Below are 19,337 nucleotides of genomic sequence, written 5' to 3'. Positions count from 1 at the left end.
ATGTGGAGCAACAGGATCTCTCATATCCTGCTGATGGAAATGTAAAGTGGTACGACCATTTTGGAAACAGATTGACAGCTTCTTCGTTGTTCGTTTGTTTTGTTTTGAGACAAAGTCTCCCTCTGTCACCCAGGCTGGAGTGCAATGGCACAATCTCAGTTCACTACAACTTCCATCTCCTGGGTTCAAGCGATTCTTGTGTCTCAGCCTCCTGAGTAGCTGGGATTACAGGCGCGCCACACTGCCCGGCTGAATTTTTTTGTATTTTTAGTAGAGACGGGGCTTCACCATGTTGGCCAGGCTGGTCTCAAACTCCTGACCTCAAGTGATGCACCCACCTCAGCCTCCCAAAGTGCTGGGATTACAGGCGTGAGCCACTGGTGGTGGTTGTTTTTTAAGAGGCAAGGTCTCCATCTGTCGCTCAGGCTGGAATACAGTGATGGAGTCATAGCTCACTGCCACCTTCAACTCCTGGACTCTAGGACCCTCTTGCCTTCGCTATCTGAGTAACTGGGACTACAGGCACATGCCACCACCCCCAGCTAATTTTTTGTAGAGATCGGATTTTGCTATGTTACCCAGGCTTGTCTCAAACTCCTGGTGTCAGGCAATCCTTTCGCCTTAGCCTCCCAAAGGCACTGGGAATACAGGCATGAGACACAGCACGTGGCCAGGCAGCATCTTAAGAAGTCAGTTACACAATCTACCACACAACCCAACCATTCTGCTCCTAGAGGGTTTCTTTGTTTTTAATGAACTCATTTTTTATTAAAGAAATATATGTATACAGGACAAAGTTCAAACTTTATTTGTTTGGGGTTTCCTTCCAAAATTGTTTTATTGGCTGGCCGCGGTGGCTCATGCCTGTAATCCCCACACTTCGGGAGGCCGAAGTGGGCAGATCACCTGAGGTCAGGAGTTTGAGACCAGCCTGGCCAACATGACGAAACCCTGTCTCTACTAAAAATATAAAAATTAGCGGGGCGTGGTGGCAGGCACCTGTAATCCCAGCTACTCAGAAGGCTGAGGCATGAGAATCACTTGAACCCAGGAGGCAGAGAGGTTGCAGTGAGCTGAGATTGCACCACTGCACTCCAGCCCGGGCGACAAAGTGAGACTCTGTGTCAAAAAAAAAAAAAAATTAAAAATAATAAATAATTTTAAAAAATGAATTCTGTAAGTTGTGTTTTTGTTTTTGTTTTTCTTCTAGAGACAGGTTCTCTCTGTCAGTCAAGCTGGAGTGCAGTGGTGCCATCATAGCTTAAACTCTGCAGTCTTAAACTCCTGGGCTCAAGGGATCATCTTGCCTCAGCCTCCTGAGTAGCTAGGACTACAGACACATGCCACCACACCTGGCTAATTTTTTACTTTTTTTTTTTCTTTTTTTTGAGATGGAGTCTCGCTCTGTTGCCCGGGATGGAGTACAGTGGTGCAACCTCGGCTCACCGCAAGCTCCACCTCTCGGGTTCACGCCGTTCTCCTGCCTCAGCCTCCCGAGTAGCTGGGACTACAGGCACCCACCACCGCGCCTGGCTAATTTTTTTGTATTTTTTTTTTAGTAGAGATGGGGTTTCACCCTGTTAGCCAGGATGGTCTCAATCTCCTGACCTCATGATCCGCCCACCTCAGCCTCCCAAAGTGCTGGCATTACAGGCATGAGCCACCGCGCCTGGCCAATTTTTTACTTTTTTGTAGAGATGAGGTCTCACTGTGTTGCCCAGGCTAGTCTCAAAGTCCTGAGCTCAAGCAGTCCTCCCACTTCAGCCTCCCAAAATGCTGAGATTACAGAGTGAGCCACCATGCCCAGCCTCCATAAGTTTTTTTTCATGTATGCCAACATTTGTGTGTGTGTGTGTTTCTGTGTGTATATACACATACTTATTACTTTTGTGAAAATATTGTTTTGTTTTAATGAAAAGTGTCATATCCATTGTTTGACAGCTTGCTTTTTCATTCATGAATCTATGCTAAACATTCAGTAAATAGAGACCTGCTCAATCATTCACTCTACCAACAATTGTTGAACACTTCTGTATGTCACTGTTCTAGACTCCTGGGATATATTCATGAACAAAGCGGCCAAAGATTCTTGCCCTCATGAAGCTTACATTTTAGCAGGAGGAAATAAATAAATGACAAAAAATGAACATCATAAATAAGTGAAAGATATACTGGAAGGTGTTACGTGCTATGGTAAAAAGAAAAAGTAGGAAAGGGTAAGGAAGATAGAGGGAGTTTGGTGAGGTGTTCTACCTCAATCTGGTTTTTTTGGTGGGTTTGTTTGTTTTTGGAGATGGAATCTCACTATGTCACCCAGGCTGGAGTGCAATGGCGCAATCTCGGCTCACTACAACCTCCACCTCCCAGTTCAAGTGATTCTCCTGCCTCAGTCTTCCGAGTAGCTGGGATTACAGGCGTGTGCCACCACGCCCGGCTATTTTTTGTATTTTTAGTAGGAACCAGGTTTTGCCATGTTGGCCAGGCTGGGCTTGAACTCCTGATCTCAGGTGATCTGCCCGCCTCGGCCTCCCAAAGTGCTGGGGTTACAGGCATGAGCCACGTGCACCCAGCATTCTTTTTAACAGCAGCATAGTATTTCTTACCTATCCGTTCACTCCTAATGAGACTGACAGCATGCTAGGTACTGGGGATACAACTGTGACCATGTAAACAAGGTTTCTCTCTAATGGAGTTTATAGTCTGATAGGAGACAGTCAAACAAGTAAACCAAATGAGCAAGGTAATTGTAGGTGGTGGTTAAGTACTGTGAAAAAAATAAGAAGGTAACTGTGGGGCCAGGATGGTGGGAGCTACTTAATCTAGATTGGTGATGAATAAATGCCTCTCTCAGATAGTGACATTTAGGCTTTCAAATAAATGATGAGACAGAAGCAGTCCTGGAAAACTAATTTTTCGCATCTCCTCTTTATTCCTAGGATCTGTAGTCAGGAAGAAGTGCAGGAAGAAGTAGTGATCCCCTGTGCCTATGACAGTGATTCACAAAGTGTGGATTTGGAGCTGAGCAACTTTGAGACTATTAAAAAAGGCTCAAGTAGCATTGAACTGACAGGTAAAAAGGAGAAAGGACTAGAAAGGGAAGGGGAGGGGAAAAGAGAATCTATTTTCAACTCAGGCCAAAAGGTATTGATTGAGTACTTGCTGGGTGACCAGCCCTTGAATAGACTTTGATGATGAATTTGGTCCCTGACTTTGAGACCTTGAAATACAGTTGGCAAAATAAGATGAGATACATGGTTCGTGATGTCCAGGAAACTAAGGTTGGTCCTGAGACAGTTCTGCAGAAGACTCTGAGTGCTTGAGGGATTCTGAGGAGGGAAAGGGCAGTGTGGGATGCCTTGGAGTGGGAGGACTTCATGCAGAAGGTAGGATCTGGATTGAGCTTCAGAATAACTTTCATTCTACAAAACATTTATTGAGTACCAGGAGCTGGGAATACAACAGTAGACATGACCAACATGGTCACTGCCCTTATAGAACTTACATTATCGTGCAGAAAAGAGACCAAAAAGAGTAAACAGACAGTCACTGAAGTAACTACAACTTGTAGTAAGCAGTATGGAAGAACAGGCTGAGACCAAAAATAAGGGCGATAGGAACCTACTTGAAACTCTGGTTGTCAGAGAACACCTGTATGAGACCGTGAGTGCTATTTACACCTAAAGGAGGCATGAAAGATATGAGAGTAACTCATGTGAGTATAGGGAGTACTACAGATAGATGGGGACAGCATGTGCATGACACAGGAAAGATCCTGGTGTGTTTGAAGCTACCTTCATTCATTCATACATTCATTCAGCAAATACTTAATGAAGCCCTCCTGTGCTCTAAGCTTAATTTAGCAGCTGGAGATATAGCATCGAACAGAACAGACACAGTATACCTATGGATGAACAGGCAAATGGAACTCAGTGCAATCAGTGTGATGGGGGTAGGAGAGCCAGAGTGGATACAGAGCGGTTTATTAGTGACTAGGGGATACTTAGCCAAAATAGGCAAAAAGGGCATACACGAAAGGCATCCTAGAGCTGAGACTTGAAGGATGAGTAGCAGTTAGCAAGGCAAAGATGGGTAAGGGAAGGTAGGGGAGAAGAAGGAGAAAAATGCAGGCAGAAGGAACAGCCTTTGCACAGATCAGAATGAGAACATGGCTTCAATTATTGCAATTAGTGGATGATAGGAATATGGCAGGAAGTGGGTAGAGTTTACAGAAGAGGCATTCAAGAAATCAAAAAGAATACAAAAGTAGAGTGGTGGCCGGGCGTGGTGGCTCACATCTGTAATCCCAGCACTTTGGGAGGCTGAGGCGGGTGGATCACCTGAGGTCAGGAGTTTGAGACCTTGCCTGGCCAACATAGCGAAACCCCGTCTCTACTAAAAATACGAAAATTACCGGGGGTGGTGGCGTGTGCCTGTAATCCCAGCTGCTTGGGAATCTGAGGCACAAGAATCGCTCTGCCAGGAGGCAGAGGTTGCAGTGAGCCAAGATTATGCCACTGTACTCCAGCCTGAGCGACAGAGTGAGACGCTGTCTCAAAAAAAAAAAAAAAAAAAAGAATGGTAAAAATCTTCAGATGAAAGATGTGTTAAGGGGGAAATACTTCTGGGATCAGTTCTTTGCATGTATTACCTCATTTAATTCTTATAATAACCCTGTTTTACAGATAAGGAAACTTAGGTTTCAGGAGGCAAACTAACTTGATAAAGGTCATACAAGTAGTAAGTGGTAGAGCCAAGATTGAAACTAGTCTCAAACTGAGATTTAAAGTCCATAGTCTTAACCATTCTGCTACAGTTCAGTCCCAAAGGTTTTTTGTTGCTTAGGAGGCCCTTAGAGAACATTGAATTTGTAATTGAGAAAACTGAGTCTAGGAGACAGGATGGGACTTGGTTAAGGTCATAGAGCAAGTAGTAAAGGTGAGAGCCAGAGGTACTCCCCACTAAACCTTATCACTTTACACAGTACGGAGGCATCATCCAGTGTCTTTCTTTCGATGTTAGACTTGGACATCCCTGACATCCCTGGACTCCACTGTGAGCCCCTGTCACATAGCCCCAGACACCTGACCCAACAGGACCCGCTCAGTGAGGCCATTGTTGAGAAACTGATCCAGTCCATCCAGGTTTTCAATGGTGAGCTAAAGGTATGCACAAGCAATTTTTATGAGTTATCCAACCTATTCCTCCATTTTAGCAAATATTTTAAACATATTATTTCTTGATTATGCAAATAATTTTATAGGTTATAAAACATGTTTATGTTTTATATTTATAATACATATATTTACATATATTTATAAATTATACTTACATATATAATTAGGAAATTAATGTAAAAACAAAGAAAACCATAATAAAAATTAAAAGCTAATCTTCCCTAATTCCAATCTCAAATAACTACTGCTGACATTTTGGTTTATATTTTTTTAGACTTTTTTTTTTTTTTTTTCTGAGACAGTGTCTCACTTTGTCACCCAGGCTGGAGTGCAGTGGCATAATCTCAGCTCACTGCAACCTCTGCCTCCCGGGTTCAAGTGATTCTCCTGCCTCAGCCTCCTGAGTAGCTGGGATTATAGGCACGTGCCACCATTGCCCAGCTAATTTTTGTATTTTTAGTAGAGATGGGTTTTACCATGTTGACCAAGCAGGTCTTAAACTCTTGACCTCAAGCAATCCATATGGCTTGGCCTCCCAAAGTGCTGGGATTACAGGCATGAGCCACTGTGCCCAGTCCTCTATGGCTTTTAAATCCCATTCACCCAATCAACAAGTAGTGAATGAACAGCTACCATTTATAAGGCACTATGCTAGACGCAGGGAAGAAGTTGGAGTAGTAAGATTAAAGACTATTCACAGATAAACAAACTGGGCCGCAAACAGACCAAGACCCTGTCTCAAAAAATATACTATTCAGCAATTAAAGGAGGGAACTATTTGATACAACAGCAAAGATGAATCGCAGAGGCATTGTGTTGAGTGAAAGAAACCAATCAGAAAAGGTTACAGACTGCATGATTCCAGTTGTGTGACATTCTTGAAAAGACAAAACCATGGTGATGGAGAACAGATTAGTGATTCCTAGGAATTAGGGTGGGGAGAGGGTGTGACTAAGAAGGGATAGCAGGAGGGAAATTTAGGGGACAGTGGAACTGTTCATATCCTGATTGTGGTGATGGTTACACATGTGTATGTGTGTGTTATAACACATGGAACCACATGCTCCCTGCCAAAATCAGTTTTACTGTATGATACATTTTTAAAAATCATGTTATCACTTTGTACCGCATAAATATATACAACCATAATTTGTCAATTTACCAAAACACACACACACACACACACATACACACACACAAAACCACACAGAGCCTCCACTGGAAGGAGGATGAGGGAAACTTCAGGAATGCTGGTAATAATCTGTTGCTGGCTACAGGGTGTTTTTTGGTTTGTGAAAATCCACCAAGCTGTACGTTTTCTTTATGTAGAATACCAATGAAAAATAAAAATAAAACATTTAAAGCCAACATATTGGCCTTCACTTTTGACTTCAGCTAATCCTTATACTTCATATCAGCATGGTTTTCTTTCGATTTCTTTGTAGTTAATGAAGGGCTTGGATTGCTGCCGTGAATTGAAACAAAAAAGCCCATTCCCTGCCTTGGGCTGATTCCACAGTCAGTCAGGGAAATAGATGAATAAGAAGGTCATAATGTCAGAGTATCGCAAGTGCCATGATAGCAATTTATTCACGTGGTTTGTAGATACACTTAGAAAGGACACTGGACCAGCCAGGCACAGTGGCTCACGCCTGTAATCCCAGCACTTTGGGAGGCCAAGGTGGGCGGATCACGAGGTCAGGAGTTCAACACCAGCCTGGCTAACATGGTGAAACCCCCATCTTTACTAAAGATACAAAAAATTAGCCGGGCATGGTGGCAGGTGCCTGTAATCCCAGCTACTTGGGAGGCTGAGACAGGAGAATAGCTTGAACCTGGGAGGCGGAGATTGCAGCGAGCCAAGATCATGCCATTGCACTCCAGCCTGGGCAATGTCTCAAAAGAAAAAAAAAGAAAGGACACTGGACCCTGCTTCAGGAGCAAACGCTTTCTCCAAGTCTTAAGATATACAGAGATTTTTTTTTCTTTTTTGAGACAGGGTCTTGCTCTGTCACCCAAGCTATAGTGCAGTGGTGCGATTTTGGCTCATTGCAACCTCCGTCTTCCAGGTTCAAGCACACCTATAGTCCCAACTACTCAGGAGGCTGAAGTACAAGGATCTCGTGAGCCCAGGAGATGTAGACTGCAGTGAGCAGTGATCACGTCACTGCACTGCAGCCTGAATGACAGAGTGAGACCCTGTCTTAAAAAAAAAAAAAAGTTCTATGATAAATAGGTATTTTATATATTATATATATATATTTAGAAAAAGAGGCTGGGTGCAGTGGCTCACACCTGTAATCACAGCATTTTGGGAGGCCGAGGCAGGCAGATCATCTGAGGTCAGGAGTTCGAGACCAGCCTGGCCAAGATGATAAAACTCCATCTCTACTAAAAATACAAAAATTATCTTGGTGTGGTGGCGCATGCCTGTAATCCCAGCTACTTGGGAGGCTATGGCAGGAGAATCACTTGAACCCAGGCATACCACTGCACTCCAGCCTGGGTGACAAAGCAAGACTCCATCTCAAAAAGAAAAAGAAAAAGAGAGGCCAGGCGTGGTGGTTCGCACCTGTCATCCCAGCACTTTGGGAGGCCAAGGCAGGCGGATCACTTGAGCTCAGGAGTTTGAGACCAGCCTGGGCAACATAATACAAATAATTAGCTGGACGTGGTGGTGCATGCCTGTGGTCCCAGCTAGTTGGGAGGGTAAGGCGGGAGGATTGCTTGAGCCCAGGAGGTTGAGGTTGCAGTGAGCTGAGATCACACCACTGCACTCCAGCCTGGGTGACAGAGCGAGACTCCATGTCAAAAAAATAATAATAGTAATAATAATAATAATAAAATAAATAAAAAGAGAATGTTAGTACTGAGAGATTTTATTCTTCCAATCAGAACTTGGATTTTAATAGGAAATTTTAAAGGCAAAATAATGAATGTTTAATGACATTGAAAGAACTAGAAGTAACAGAATCAGAGAGGTCACCTTTAAGAAGCTTTTTTTTTTTTTTTGAGATGGAGTCTCACTCTGTCACCCATGCTGGAGTGCAGTGGCGCCATCTCGGCTCACTGTAACCTCCGCTTCCTGGGTTCAAGTGATTCTTATGCCTCAGCCTCCCAAGTAGCTGGGACTACAGGCACAGGCACGCACCACCACGCCTGGCTACTTTTTTGTATTTTTAGTAGAGACGGGGTTTCACCATGTTGGCCATGCTGGTCTGGAACTCCTGACCTCAGGTGATCTGTCCACCTCGGCCTCCCAAAGTGTTGGGATTACAGGCATAAGCCACCACGCCCAGCCTAGGAAGCTTAATCAGGTAACACTACACAGGACAGGCAGGTAGAAAAGCAAAGACTAAGAGTGGGGAAAGCCAGGATGGAACATGGAGCTGAGAGGAGAGCCGAGGTCCCAAAGCAAGGCAGGGCCAGTGTACAAGGAATTTCACTGAAATCTTCCGTAATTTACTCATTCCTTGTAATAAAAGACTGATATTGGATTGAAAGAGATGTCAGATATTTAAAGCATTCCAAGAAACTTTTCAAAAACTCTCCACAGTTATTCAAATAAGATTATAACATATAATTATATTTTTGTCATTTTCCCACAAATTCAGGGTGAACTTGAAAAGCTGAAATTCCTAGGAAATCTGTCTTCTCTTAGCCAAGCTTTACCTTATGATGAAACCGCGAAATCATTCATTCACAGCCACATAGCAGACATTGTGCATACCTTAAATGTAAGTATTATGACCTTATCACAAATGATTGGGATCACACAAATTTAGTGACTTGGCCAAAGCATTTTTTAGTGGCTTCACCTATGTTATCAATTCACTTGAACTCTTCTAGTATCAGTATCTCCACATGGAGGAGAAATACTCATGGCCACCCCACACATGTAATCACCCTTGAAAACCAATTAAAAGAAGAGTAGAAAGGACAGGAACAGCATTTGAATTTCTCAGCAAGGCCAATGCTACAGTCTCATGAATCAAGCAGTAGTTCCCAGACAGTCCCCATAATCGAATGCCTAGGTTCAGGTGACAGCCCTGCCTTTTTATAGCTGTGAAACTGTAGGAAATTACTTCACTTCTCAATGCCTCAGTTTCCTCCCCTATAAAACAAGAATAGCTATATCTACTTCACAGAGCTATTGTGACCATTAAATTCAAAATAAATATAAGCCATGTACCGTGGTACCTAACACACATGATCCATTTTTGAGAAACATGACTGTATTATTGTTATCGTATTTTGTTCTATTTGTACTTACTCCAGCCACACTCTGCCACCAACTCATCCATTCGTTCCCTCATTAAGTGCCTGACAGTTCCAAGAACTGTCTTGGGAATTTGGGCTACAAAGACAAAGAAGACAAAATCTCTATTTATGCAGCCAAGCAAGGTATAATAAAATGTCACAGGAACGGTGACAAGTTTAAATAGGCATATATGGGGGGCAGAGAGGAGAGAGTGAGTGGTCAGTTCCATGTCAAAGGATCCAGCAGGGCTTAGCAAAGGAGCTGATGCGCTCATGCAAGTACTTCTTGGTGCTTTAGTTTTCTCATCTGTGAAATGTCTCCTTCAGTTTCTCTAAAGCTTTAAAATTCTGATGTTGAAATTTCTTACATACTGCAGGAATATGAGTAGTTCTTTCTCATATCACAGATCTATAAGGGTGATTAGACTTGATAGCTTTTATAATTCAAGGCTAACCAGCTAACAGTTTTAAGTAATGGACAGTTACCAAGGATCTTCTATATGTAAACACACTGTGGTGCTTTGGTAAAGGTTATGCATTTCCTGGAAACCTTAATCCTTGCCCTTGAAGGGTTTAGGATCCATCTGTAAGTAGCCATACTTCGAAAAGTAAATAGGTTGAGAACTATTCCAAATAATACATTAAGAAGAACAGGATGATATAATACAGGTTTAACGACAAAACGTGTCGGCTCACGTGTGTAATTCCAGCACTCTGGGAGGCCGAGGTGGACGAATCACTTGTGGTCAGGAGATTGAGACCAGCCTGGCCAACATGGTGAAACCCCGTCTCTACTAAAAATACAAAAAATAGCCGGGCATGGTGGCAGGCGCCTGTAATCTCAGCTTCTCCTGAGGCAGGAGAATCTCTTGAACCCAGGAGGTAGAGGTTGCAGTGAGCTGAGATGACACAACTGCACTCCAGCCTGGGCAACAGAGTGAGACTCTGTCTCAAAAAAGAAACAAACAAACAAACAAGCAAATAAAAAAACAGTTTGAGACCAGTTTGGGCAATGCGGTAAATCTCTTAAAAAAAAAAAAAAAATAGCCGGATGTGGTGGTGCATGTCTGTAGCCCCAGCTACTCGGGAGGCTAAGGTAGGAGGATCAGCTGAGTCCAGGAGACAGAGATTGCAGTGAGCCAAGATCATGCCACTCTACTCCAGCCTGGGTGACAGAGTGACACCCCATCTCAAAAAAAAAAGGAAACAGAAAACAAATGCAGCTTTCTACTTGGCTGTACTCCTTGGGAAAGGGATGAAGGCAACCGCGGGATCATAGGACCCAGCCAGAGTGGCATGTTTCTAGAGCTCTAGTTTCACCAAACTTGGCAACAATGGGTTGCCACATGGTTCAACCAGCCAGTCCATAAAATCCACAAATGCAGGTCTCAACAGCAACAATGTACTGAATTGCACACTGAATCTGCATTTGAATCTGTCCACCCAGTAATAAAATGCCCACATCAGATGTCAACCAAAGTATAGGCTGGCAAGGGATTCAGCCTAGAAGAGTTAAAGGTAGCTAGTATCCATGAGAAAATTGCATGGATCACCACAGCATTGTGTAAGTCTACAAAGTCCCCGCAGGCCCACACATGGGGGCTGAAAAAGCACAGCTCCCAGCAACCAAAGGGAGACATGCCCAAGAGGAGAAGCAGTTCTGCTGAGGAACCGACAAGCAGGAAGAAGCCAGGGTCATTATAGAGAAAGGAAACTTTAAGGCATTTACCAGTGCTTGTGACCCAAACCAGTGCATGGCTCCAAGTATCCAAATTAAAAAAGCCAAGGAAGCCAACAACAGAAAGTGGAAAGAAGGGGAAAAAAAAATGTTATGGCACTTCACCAAATATTTCTTTTTTTTTTTTTTTTTTCTGAGACGGAGTCTCATTCTGTCACGCAGGCTGGAGTGCAGTGGCGCAATCTCAGGTCACTGCAACCTCCGCATCCCGGGTTCAAGCGATTCTCCTGCCTCAGCCTCCCAAGTAGCTGGGATTACAGGCACTTGCTACTGTACCCAGCTAATTTTGTGCGGTTTTATTAGAGACAGGATTTTACAGTAGAGACCAGCCCAGGCTGTTCTTGAACTCCTGCCCTCAGATGATCTGCCTCCCTCAGCCTATCAAAGTGCTGGGATGACGGGCATGAGTTCACCAAAAATTTCTCAATAAGCACATGAAAAGATGCTGATCATTGTGATTAGGGAAAAGCAAACTAAAACAACAGTAAGCTTCAACTATACACCTACTAAAATGGCTGAAATAAAAAAGAAAGGCAATACCAAACATTGGCAAGGATATGGAGCAACTAAAACTCTCATACAGTGCTGCCAGGAATGTGAAATGGCACAACCACTTTGGAAAACAATTTGGCAGTTTCTTAAAAAGTGAAACATACACTTACCATATGACCCAGCAGTTTCACTCCTAGGTAAAACGAAGCATATGTCCACACAAAGATGCATGCACAAATGTTCACAGCAGCTCTATATGTAAAAGCCAAACCCTAGAAGAAGCCCAAGTGTTCATTAGCAGGTGAATGGATAAACAACTTGTGGTATTGTATATCCATATGATGGAATACTACTTGAGAATGAAAAGGAACTATTGAAATATGCTACAACTTGGAACAATCAAAAATAGTTATGCTGAGTGAAAGAAGCCAGATAAAAAAGAGGATATCATGCATGATTCTATTTATATGAAATTTGAGAAAATGCCAACGAATCTATAGTGACAGCAGAGCAGTGGTAACCTAGAGGTAGAGGTTGAGTGAGGAGGAGAAGGAGCGAGGAATCACAAAGTAGCGCAAAGAAACTTTTGGGAGTGATAGAAATGTTCATTCTCTTGAGGATGGTGATGGTTTCATGGCTATGTACATGTATCAAAAATTTCAAACTGTATGCTTTAAATATGTACAGTTTATTGTATATTGTAAAAAATATACAATATATACAATATATAATATAAAAAATATACAATATATAATGTTGAGAACTTTAATGAAAAAGAAAAGAGGCTGGGTGTGGTAGCACCTGCCTGTAGTCCCAGCCACTCTGGAGGCTGGGGCAGGAGGAACACTTGAGCCCAGAAGTTGGAGGCTGTAGTGAGCTATGAATGTGCTTATGAATAGCTACTGCACTCCAGCCTCAGGAACATAGTGAGACCCCCATCTTTAAAGAAAGAGAGAGGGAGGGAGAGGGAGAGGGAGACAGAGAGAGGAAGAGAAGGAGGAGGGAGGGAGGGGAGGGAAGGGAAAGGGAGAAAGACGAGGGAGAGAGGGGAGGGAAGGGAAAGGGAGAAAGAGGAGGGAGGGAGGGAAGGAGAGAGGGAGGAGGGAGGGAGGGGAGGGAAGGGAAAGGGAGAAAGGAAGGAAGGGGAGAAGGAAGGAAGGAGAAAGGAAGGAAGGAGAGAAAGAAAGAAAAAGAAAGGAAAGAAAAAGAAAAAGGAAGGAAGGAGAGAAAGAAAAAGGAAAGGAAGGAGAGGAAAAGAAAGGAAAGACAAAGGAAAGAAGAAAAATGAAAGAAAAAGAAAGGAGAAGAGAAAAGAAAAGAAAGAAAAAGAAAGAGGAAGGAAGGAAGGAAAGGGAAGGGAGACAGGCTGTGGCAACTGGGATATAGAATAAAGTGACAGCAGGATTAGGGTGAAATTAATCCAGGTGGATCTGACCTAATCTTTGAAAGATACGATGGATAGGGTTGAGAGAAGAGAGAAGGGACCACTGGGTAGGGACTTCAGATGGTAAGCTGAAGAATGCTACCTGGCTATGCCAAGGCTAGGGTTCTGCATCCTGCAATATGGCAGAGTAGCCAGGAGATGGTTTTTAGTGACCCAACAACAGACATGAGCACAAGACCTGCTGTAATAAAATTTTAATGTAACCAGATTTGTCTTTAATGCCTCTTAATTCTCCTCTGCCACCATGGGACTCCATCGGAATTCTATGTCTGAGGTCCTCCACAAAACTCTCCCTACCGTGGACAAATCACTTAGCTTATCTAAACATCAGTAGCTCTACCAGTAAAATAAAGATATTCACATCTGCTCGGCTTTTGTTATGACCTTTGAGACAGGCCGGGCACAGTGGCTCATGCCTGTAATCCCAGCATTTTGGGAGGCTGAGGTGGGCAGATCACCTGATGTCAGGAGTTTGAGACCAGCCTTGCCAACATGATGAAACCCCGTCTCTACTAAAAATACAAAAATTAGCCAGGCATGGTGGTAGGCGCCTGTAGTCCCAGCTACTCCGGAGGCTGAGGCAGGAGAATCACTTGAACTTGGGAGGCAGAGGTTGCAGTGAGCCAAGATCACACCACTGCACTCCAGCCTGGGCGACAGAGCCAGACTCTGTCTCACAAAAAAAAAAAAAAAAAAAAAAAGACCTTTGAGACAAAACGTCTAATTTTGTTTGGGTTAGTTAGGATTCTTCAGGCAAGAAACAAAAATCACCTCTGGCTCACGTAAGTTACCAAAAAAAAAAAAAAAAAAAAAAGGATGCTGGGATATCTGTCTTAGACTCTAAGGATGAGGTTTAAACAAGCCTCCAGAAAAGTACGTTTCAGAACAGCTCCAGAGGTCTCAGAGGCAGGGGCTTCGCTACTATCACCATGACTTAGCCCTCCAGCAACTCCCGCTTTGTGCCTGTCACTGTAAGATTCCCAGTTCTGCAAGAGAAAATCTGATGGCCCAAACTGGTCTGTTCCCCGCCCCTGCATCAATCAGGTTTGCCTGGGGGCAAGATCATATAGTAATGATATGACTTCTGGGTGTCCCACCCTGCATTTCGGAGGCGTTCCCAGGGAGAAAGGGTGATTGCTGTGATCTGGACAGTCACCCAGGAAGTTCCTGCTACACACATACTCTACTAACAAAAAATACCCTCTCACTTCTGAATTTCCTGTAGAGGCCAGCATAACTGTGAACAAATAATAAACCTTCAATACCCAACTGATGAAAAAAAGAAAAGATGATTCTGGCAGAAGTGGATCAAGTCAATTGAAGTCAGAGGGGATTGCAAGCCTGGGGCTTCAGCTAAGAGACGCTGCTTTCATCCATATGAAGGCGTATGGCTCCAGGAATGGAGAGTCACAGAAACCGTGCAGAGCAGGGGGTGGCTGATGCTATAACTGATGGGAGGTAGGGCTTGAACAAAAGAAAAAAATAATAAGTCACCTTTTTAGTGAGCCCTGGGAAAGGGAACAATTGACAGCTATTAAAGGTTAGAAAGCTGTGTTCTTCGCACGGGGACCACAGTGAACTGACTTTAATGCCAAAATTCTGGGGATGTTAGTGACTGTGCCCTGGAGATAACCGGATGCAGGCGAGTAGAGCCCTGGGAGAGCTGTCAGGGCTGAAGATAGAGTCTTAGGCTTTGTCCCTTCTGGACTATAAAGCCACAAGAATAAATGCGCTCCTTGAGGAAATAAGGAAGAAAGCAGCAGCCCACCAGCAAGATAGGAGTCAGACCAGAGCTGGAAAGTAAGAGGAGAAAAACTCAGAAAGGGGCAAGAAAGGGAGCCTTGTAGTGTTTATTGAGCACTTACTGCATCCTAAGTTTTTTTGTTGTTTTTGAGACGGAGTTTCGCTCTTGTTGGCTGGGCTGGAGTGCAATGGCATCATCTCAGCTCACTGCAACCTCCGCCTCCCGAGTTCAAGCGATTCTCCTGCCTCACCCTCCCAAGTAGCTGGGATTACAGGCGCCCACCACCATGCCTGGCTAATTTTTGTATTTTTAGTAGAGATGGGGTTTCACCATGTTGGCCAGGTTGGTCTCAAACTCCTGACCTCAGGTGATCTGCCCGCCTTAGCCTCCCAAAGTGCTGGGATTACAGGCATGAGCCACTGCGCCCAGCCTGCATCCTAAGTTCCTAGTGAGATATTTTTGGTTGCAGATAAGAGAAATCCTCTAGAAGCAGCTGAAACGCAAAAGGTGAGATTTGTTCTAAGGATCACTAAGTGCTTCCCAGAACCCCTTGACAGGAGGAGCAGCCTGACCCAGGAAGGGAATGAATCTAGAAAATAAAAACCTTCCACATACTCAAGGAGAACTTTCCATCTCTTATTTTTGCTACTTTGTATGAATTTCCATTTCTCATCTCTGTCTCTTTCCCCCACCCCATCTCCCTCTCCCCCATCTTCTCTCCCCAAAATTGGCCCTCTCAGTTGCCTTATCCATAGGGACCAGTGCTTCCAAATTTTAAATTTTTTCCTTTAGAAGACCATCCAGACTGAGATTGAAGCTCTGTGTCCCAATTCCAGATTCCAGAGAAAATCTAAGAGACCTTGGTGTCTACTCTGGGACAGATGAGCTGTAGCCAGTGGGACAGAATGACCTAGCAGACACATAGCTTTGAGGTACCCATTTCTGTGGGTTGGGGACAGTTCCCAGAGGGGCCTGGTGGACAGTCCAGCAAGGCTTCTGCTACAGTCTTTTTTTTTTTTTTTTTTTTTTTTTTTGAGACAGTTTCACTCTTTCACCCAGGCTGGAGTGCAGTGGTGCAACCTTGGCTCACTGGAACCTCCACCTCCCGGGTTCCAGCGATTCTCCTATCTCAGCCTCCTGAGTAGCTGGGATTATAGGCACCCGCTTTCGAACTCCTGACCTCAGGTGATCCACCCGCCTTAGCCACCCAAAGTGCTAGGATTACAGGCGTGAGCCACTGCGTCCGGCCAGCTACAGTCATTTACATCAGTTCATTTTCTCCGTACAGATAAGGCAACTCAGGCACAGGGAGTTAAATGACACATTCAGGCTCACACAGTGAGTGAGTGGCAGAGCCAGTGTGCAGCCCAGGGACTGTCCCACTCCAAAGCCCCTGCTTATCACTCCACAGGTTTTTCCAGCACAGCAAGGCAGCTTTCCCTCTGCAAGTTTGTAATTTGGAAAGTTATTCTTTTTCTGGGACAAGTAACTCAGAATAATATTAGACGTGATCGTAGAGAGATGGCTGGTTTAGTGGAGAGAGGAATTTGAATGCCTAAACTAGAAATAATCACTGGTGATAAAAAGAATGAATAACAGACACTAACAATTACACAGGGCTGCTGGGTGTCATGAATTTGCTCAGTGAGTACTCACAGCCACCCCATGAAGGTAAGTATTACTGTTTTCTGGTTTTACAGATGAGGAACTGAGGCACAAGGAGGTTAAATAATTTGTGTCAGCTCAAACAGCTGGTAAGAGGCAGAGCCAGGGTCTGGGGTCTGGCTCAAGAGAATAAACCCCTATCCCTGTCACTGTCCTGCTGCCAGGAGTCTGGGGCCTAAGAGCAGGGCTGGCTGAAGGACCTGTTTTGGTTCTTGCTGGCCACCCAGTCTCTGATCATCACTGGCCTAATGAATGGGTACTTTCTCAACTCTCAAGTTCTTTCCCTCTCATTGCAGGTACTGGTACAAGAGGAGCGCCCGCATTCTCTGTCCAGTCCCGTGCGCCAGGAGGTCTTTGTCACCATCGCTGATCTCAGGTGATGCCCACATGCCCCTTACACGGGCATCCTGGTTCCTCTCAGGGCCAATGCCAGGTCCAACTGACATGACTCTATTTTTTTTTTTTTTTTTTTTTTTTTGAAATGGAGTCTCGCTCTGTCCCCCAGGCTGGAGTGCAGTGGCACAGTCTTGACTCACTGCAACCTCTGCCCCCTGGGTTCAAGCAATTCTCCTGCCTCACTCAGCCTCCTGAGTAGCTGGGATTACAGGCGTGCACTACCATGCCTGGCTAATTTTTGTGTTTTTAGTAGAGGCGGGTTTTGCCATGTTGGCCAGGCTTGTCTCAAATTCCTGACCTCAAGTGATCCGCCCACCTCAGCCTCCAAAAGTGCTAGGATTACAGGTGTGAGCCACTGCACCATGATCCATATTTTTAACTTTTGAAAACTGTTTATACAGAAAAGAGGAAGCCAAATCCGTGTTTTTGAGTAAGCATTTTGATTTCATGTATGCTACTATCCAAATCTGAAAGACTTGGAATCTCTTTGGAGTTCAGTTTTGTCCAAAGTATATTTGGCAGGAAGTTACTCCCATATATGTCTCATGACATTAGAGTTCCAACTTCTAAGAAATTTGGAACGGCTGCCTGTTGTTTACCTCTCAGAGATTTATATTGTAGTGATTAAGCTGATCAAAGGCCCTGAGAAGTCTTGTGGTTAAAAAGTTTTTTAACTAGATTCAACCCATGATTCCCCAAATGAACATTCAGCAGCATATGCTTTGGAAAATTGTGGCTTACCACATTAGACTGTAGCAGGCTTCCCTCTGTGGCTGAACTGAAGGGAAGCCTGGAAGGATATTACTCCCGTAGCTTCTTGGGGGAAAACTCTTCCTCTAACCTTTTGTGAGATTTATCTGAACAGACTGACAAGCTATGCCATTTATCTCTCACATCGGAACAGTACACTAGCCTGTCTACCCTTTCCTTTTTAGTTGATCTCTGCTTATCAATATCAAATCAAACCATATTCCCAGCTTGCTGTTCCCAAACTGTCTTTTCTTAGTTACCAAGATGTCCATTTGCTGTTTGGCTCTGAAGATCGAGCTGAGTTGTTCAGTCTTATCATCAAGAGTATAATCACTCTGCCCTCTGTAAGGACCCTTACCCAGATACAGGAAATCATGCCCAATGGGACCTGCAACACAGAGGTAACTCATGCTTTGCTTTAGTAACTTTCCATCCACAGGGTCAGCTGATCTTGGCCTTTGGAGAGTGCATTTGATTTTTTGAAACTAGCCAAAAACCATAAGCCAAGTCTGGTAAATAAAATAGGTGGTTAAATTAGAAGATAGCTTCTTTCAACCCTTCATTTTGTCTTCTTTCCTTTTCCCTTTATTCTTTCCTTCCTTTTGGCTTTAAAATAAGGTGGGAGCACTCGCTTTTATGCTTAACGTTTATTTAAGCACACAATATGCCATATGTCATCATATGCCAAAAATGATGATAGGCAGTAGGAATACAGCAGTCCAGTCCCACTCACGGAGCTTACATTCTAGTGCAGAGAGACAAACTGTTGATACATAAATATAATATGTCAGCTGATAATAAGTGTTATGAAAATGTAAAGCAGGGAAAGAGCAGGATAAAGAGCCCTGTGGTTGGGAGGCACATGGGTGGTCAGGCAAAGCCTTCATGATGGGATGATAATTGAAAGAAAAGAGGTGTGGGTATGTCTGGAGAGAAAGCTTTCAAGCAGAGGGAAGGGTACGTGCAGACCTTGATCTCTTCTTCAGTGGCGAATAAACTGGTTGGTAAAGCAGTTACCCAAGAGGACTTTATTCCCCTCTGTTTGAAGATATCAGAAAGAGTCACAAGCCAACTTAAAAGAATCTTGATGACCTTTAAGCAGTTCCCCAGATGTAGTAAGACTCAGTCAGCTGTGATCCCCCTAATGCAGAGGCATCTGTTTGAAATGAAGATGTATTCGTTTTTACCTCATGCCACAAACAATCTACTAGTACCTTTACACTGATTCTGCAACTTTGAGTAAAGTCTTAGGGTCACATGAAGAGCCTCCAAAGTGTCCCATGCTAGGGGAACTTCACGTGGGGCCGGGGAGTGTCGCTGATCCTGCGCCTTTTCAGTGTCTTTACAGGCAGACGTTTCAGGCGTTCTCTGAGATGCTCCAGAGTTTGGTGGTAAAAGACCCACATTTGGAAAATCTTGACACCATTATTAAGGTAAACAAGATATCAAGGGAGAGTGGGAAATGATTCCTATTAACTGGTGAAAGTGGAAAATGAAAATGTGGAAGGATTCAGTGGTAAGAGGCGACATAGTAAAGAGTATCAGCTATCAACTTTGAGTCAGAGACTTGGGTTCAAATGCTGACTCTGCCATTCATTGGTTACACGTCCTCCCGCTAGAAATTCTGCAAGGAATTTGCTCTCTCAATGTTGCATTTCTTCACGTTTACATGGA

The 19,337-nt window shown here is 44.0% G+C and overlaps 1 protein-coding gene across 1 annotated transcript in view; it reads left to right on the top strand.

The window, feature by feature from the left end:
* Positions 1 to 19,337, top strand: part of MROH8 (maestro heat like repeat family member 8) — a 74,650-nt gene continuing 55,313 nt past the window's right edge. The window contains exons 1-7 of the mRNA XM_054467146.2: positions 1 to 41; positions 2,937 to 3,070; positions 5,020 to 5,162; positions 8,789 to 8,911; positions 16,814 to 16,893; positions 17,920 to 18,064; positions 19,001 to 19,096. Coding sequence (XP_054323121.2) covers positions 1 to 41; positions 2,937 to 3,070; positions 5,020 to 5,162; positions 8,789 to 8,911; positions 16,814 to 16,893; positions 17,920 to 18,064; positions 19,001 to 19,096 — 762 coding nt within the window. The remainder of the gene's footprint in view (positions 42 to 2,936; positions 3,071 to 5,019; positions 5,163 to 8,788; positions 8,912 to 16,813; positions 16,894 to 17,919; positions 18,065 to 19,000; positions 19,097 to 19,337) is intronic.

This window comes from Pongo pygmaeus, chromosome 21 (assembly GCF_028885625.2).
Source record: "Pongo pygmaeus isolate AG05252 chromosome 21, NHGRI_mPonPyg2-v2.0_pri, whole genome shotgun sequence".
In the NCBI taxonomy this organism is placed as follows: Eukaryota; Metazoa; Chordata; class Mammalia; order Primates; family Hominidae; genus Pongo; species Pongo pygmaeus.
This window is presented reverse-complemented; position numbering and strand designations above follow the sequence as displayed.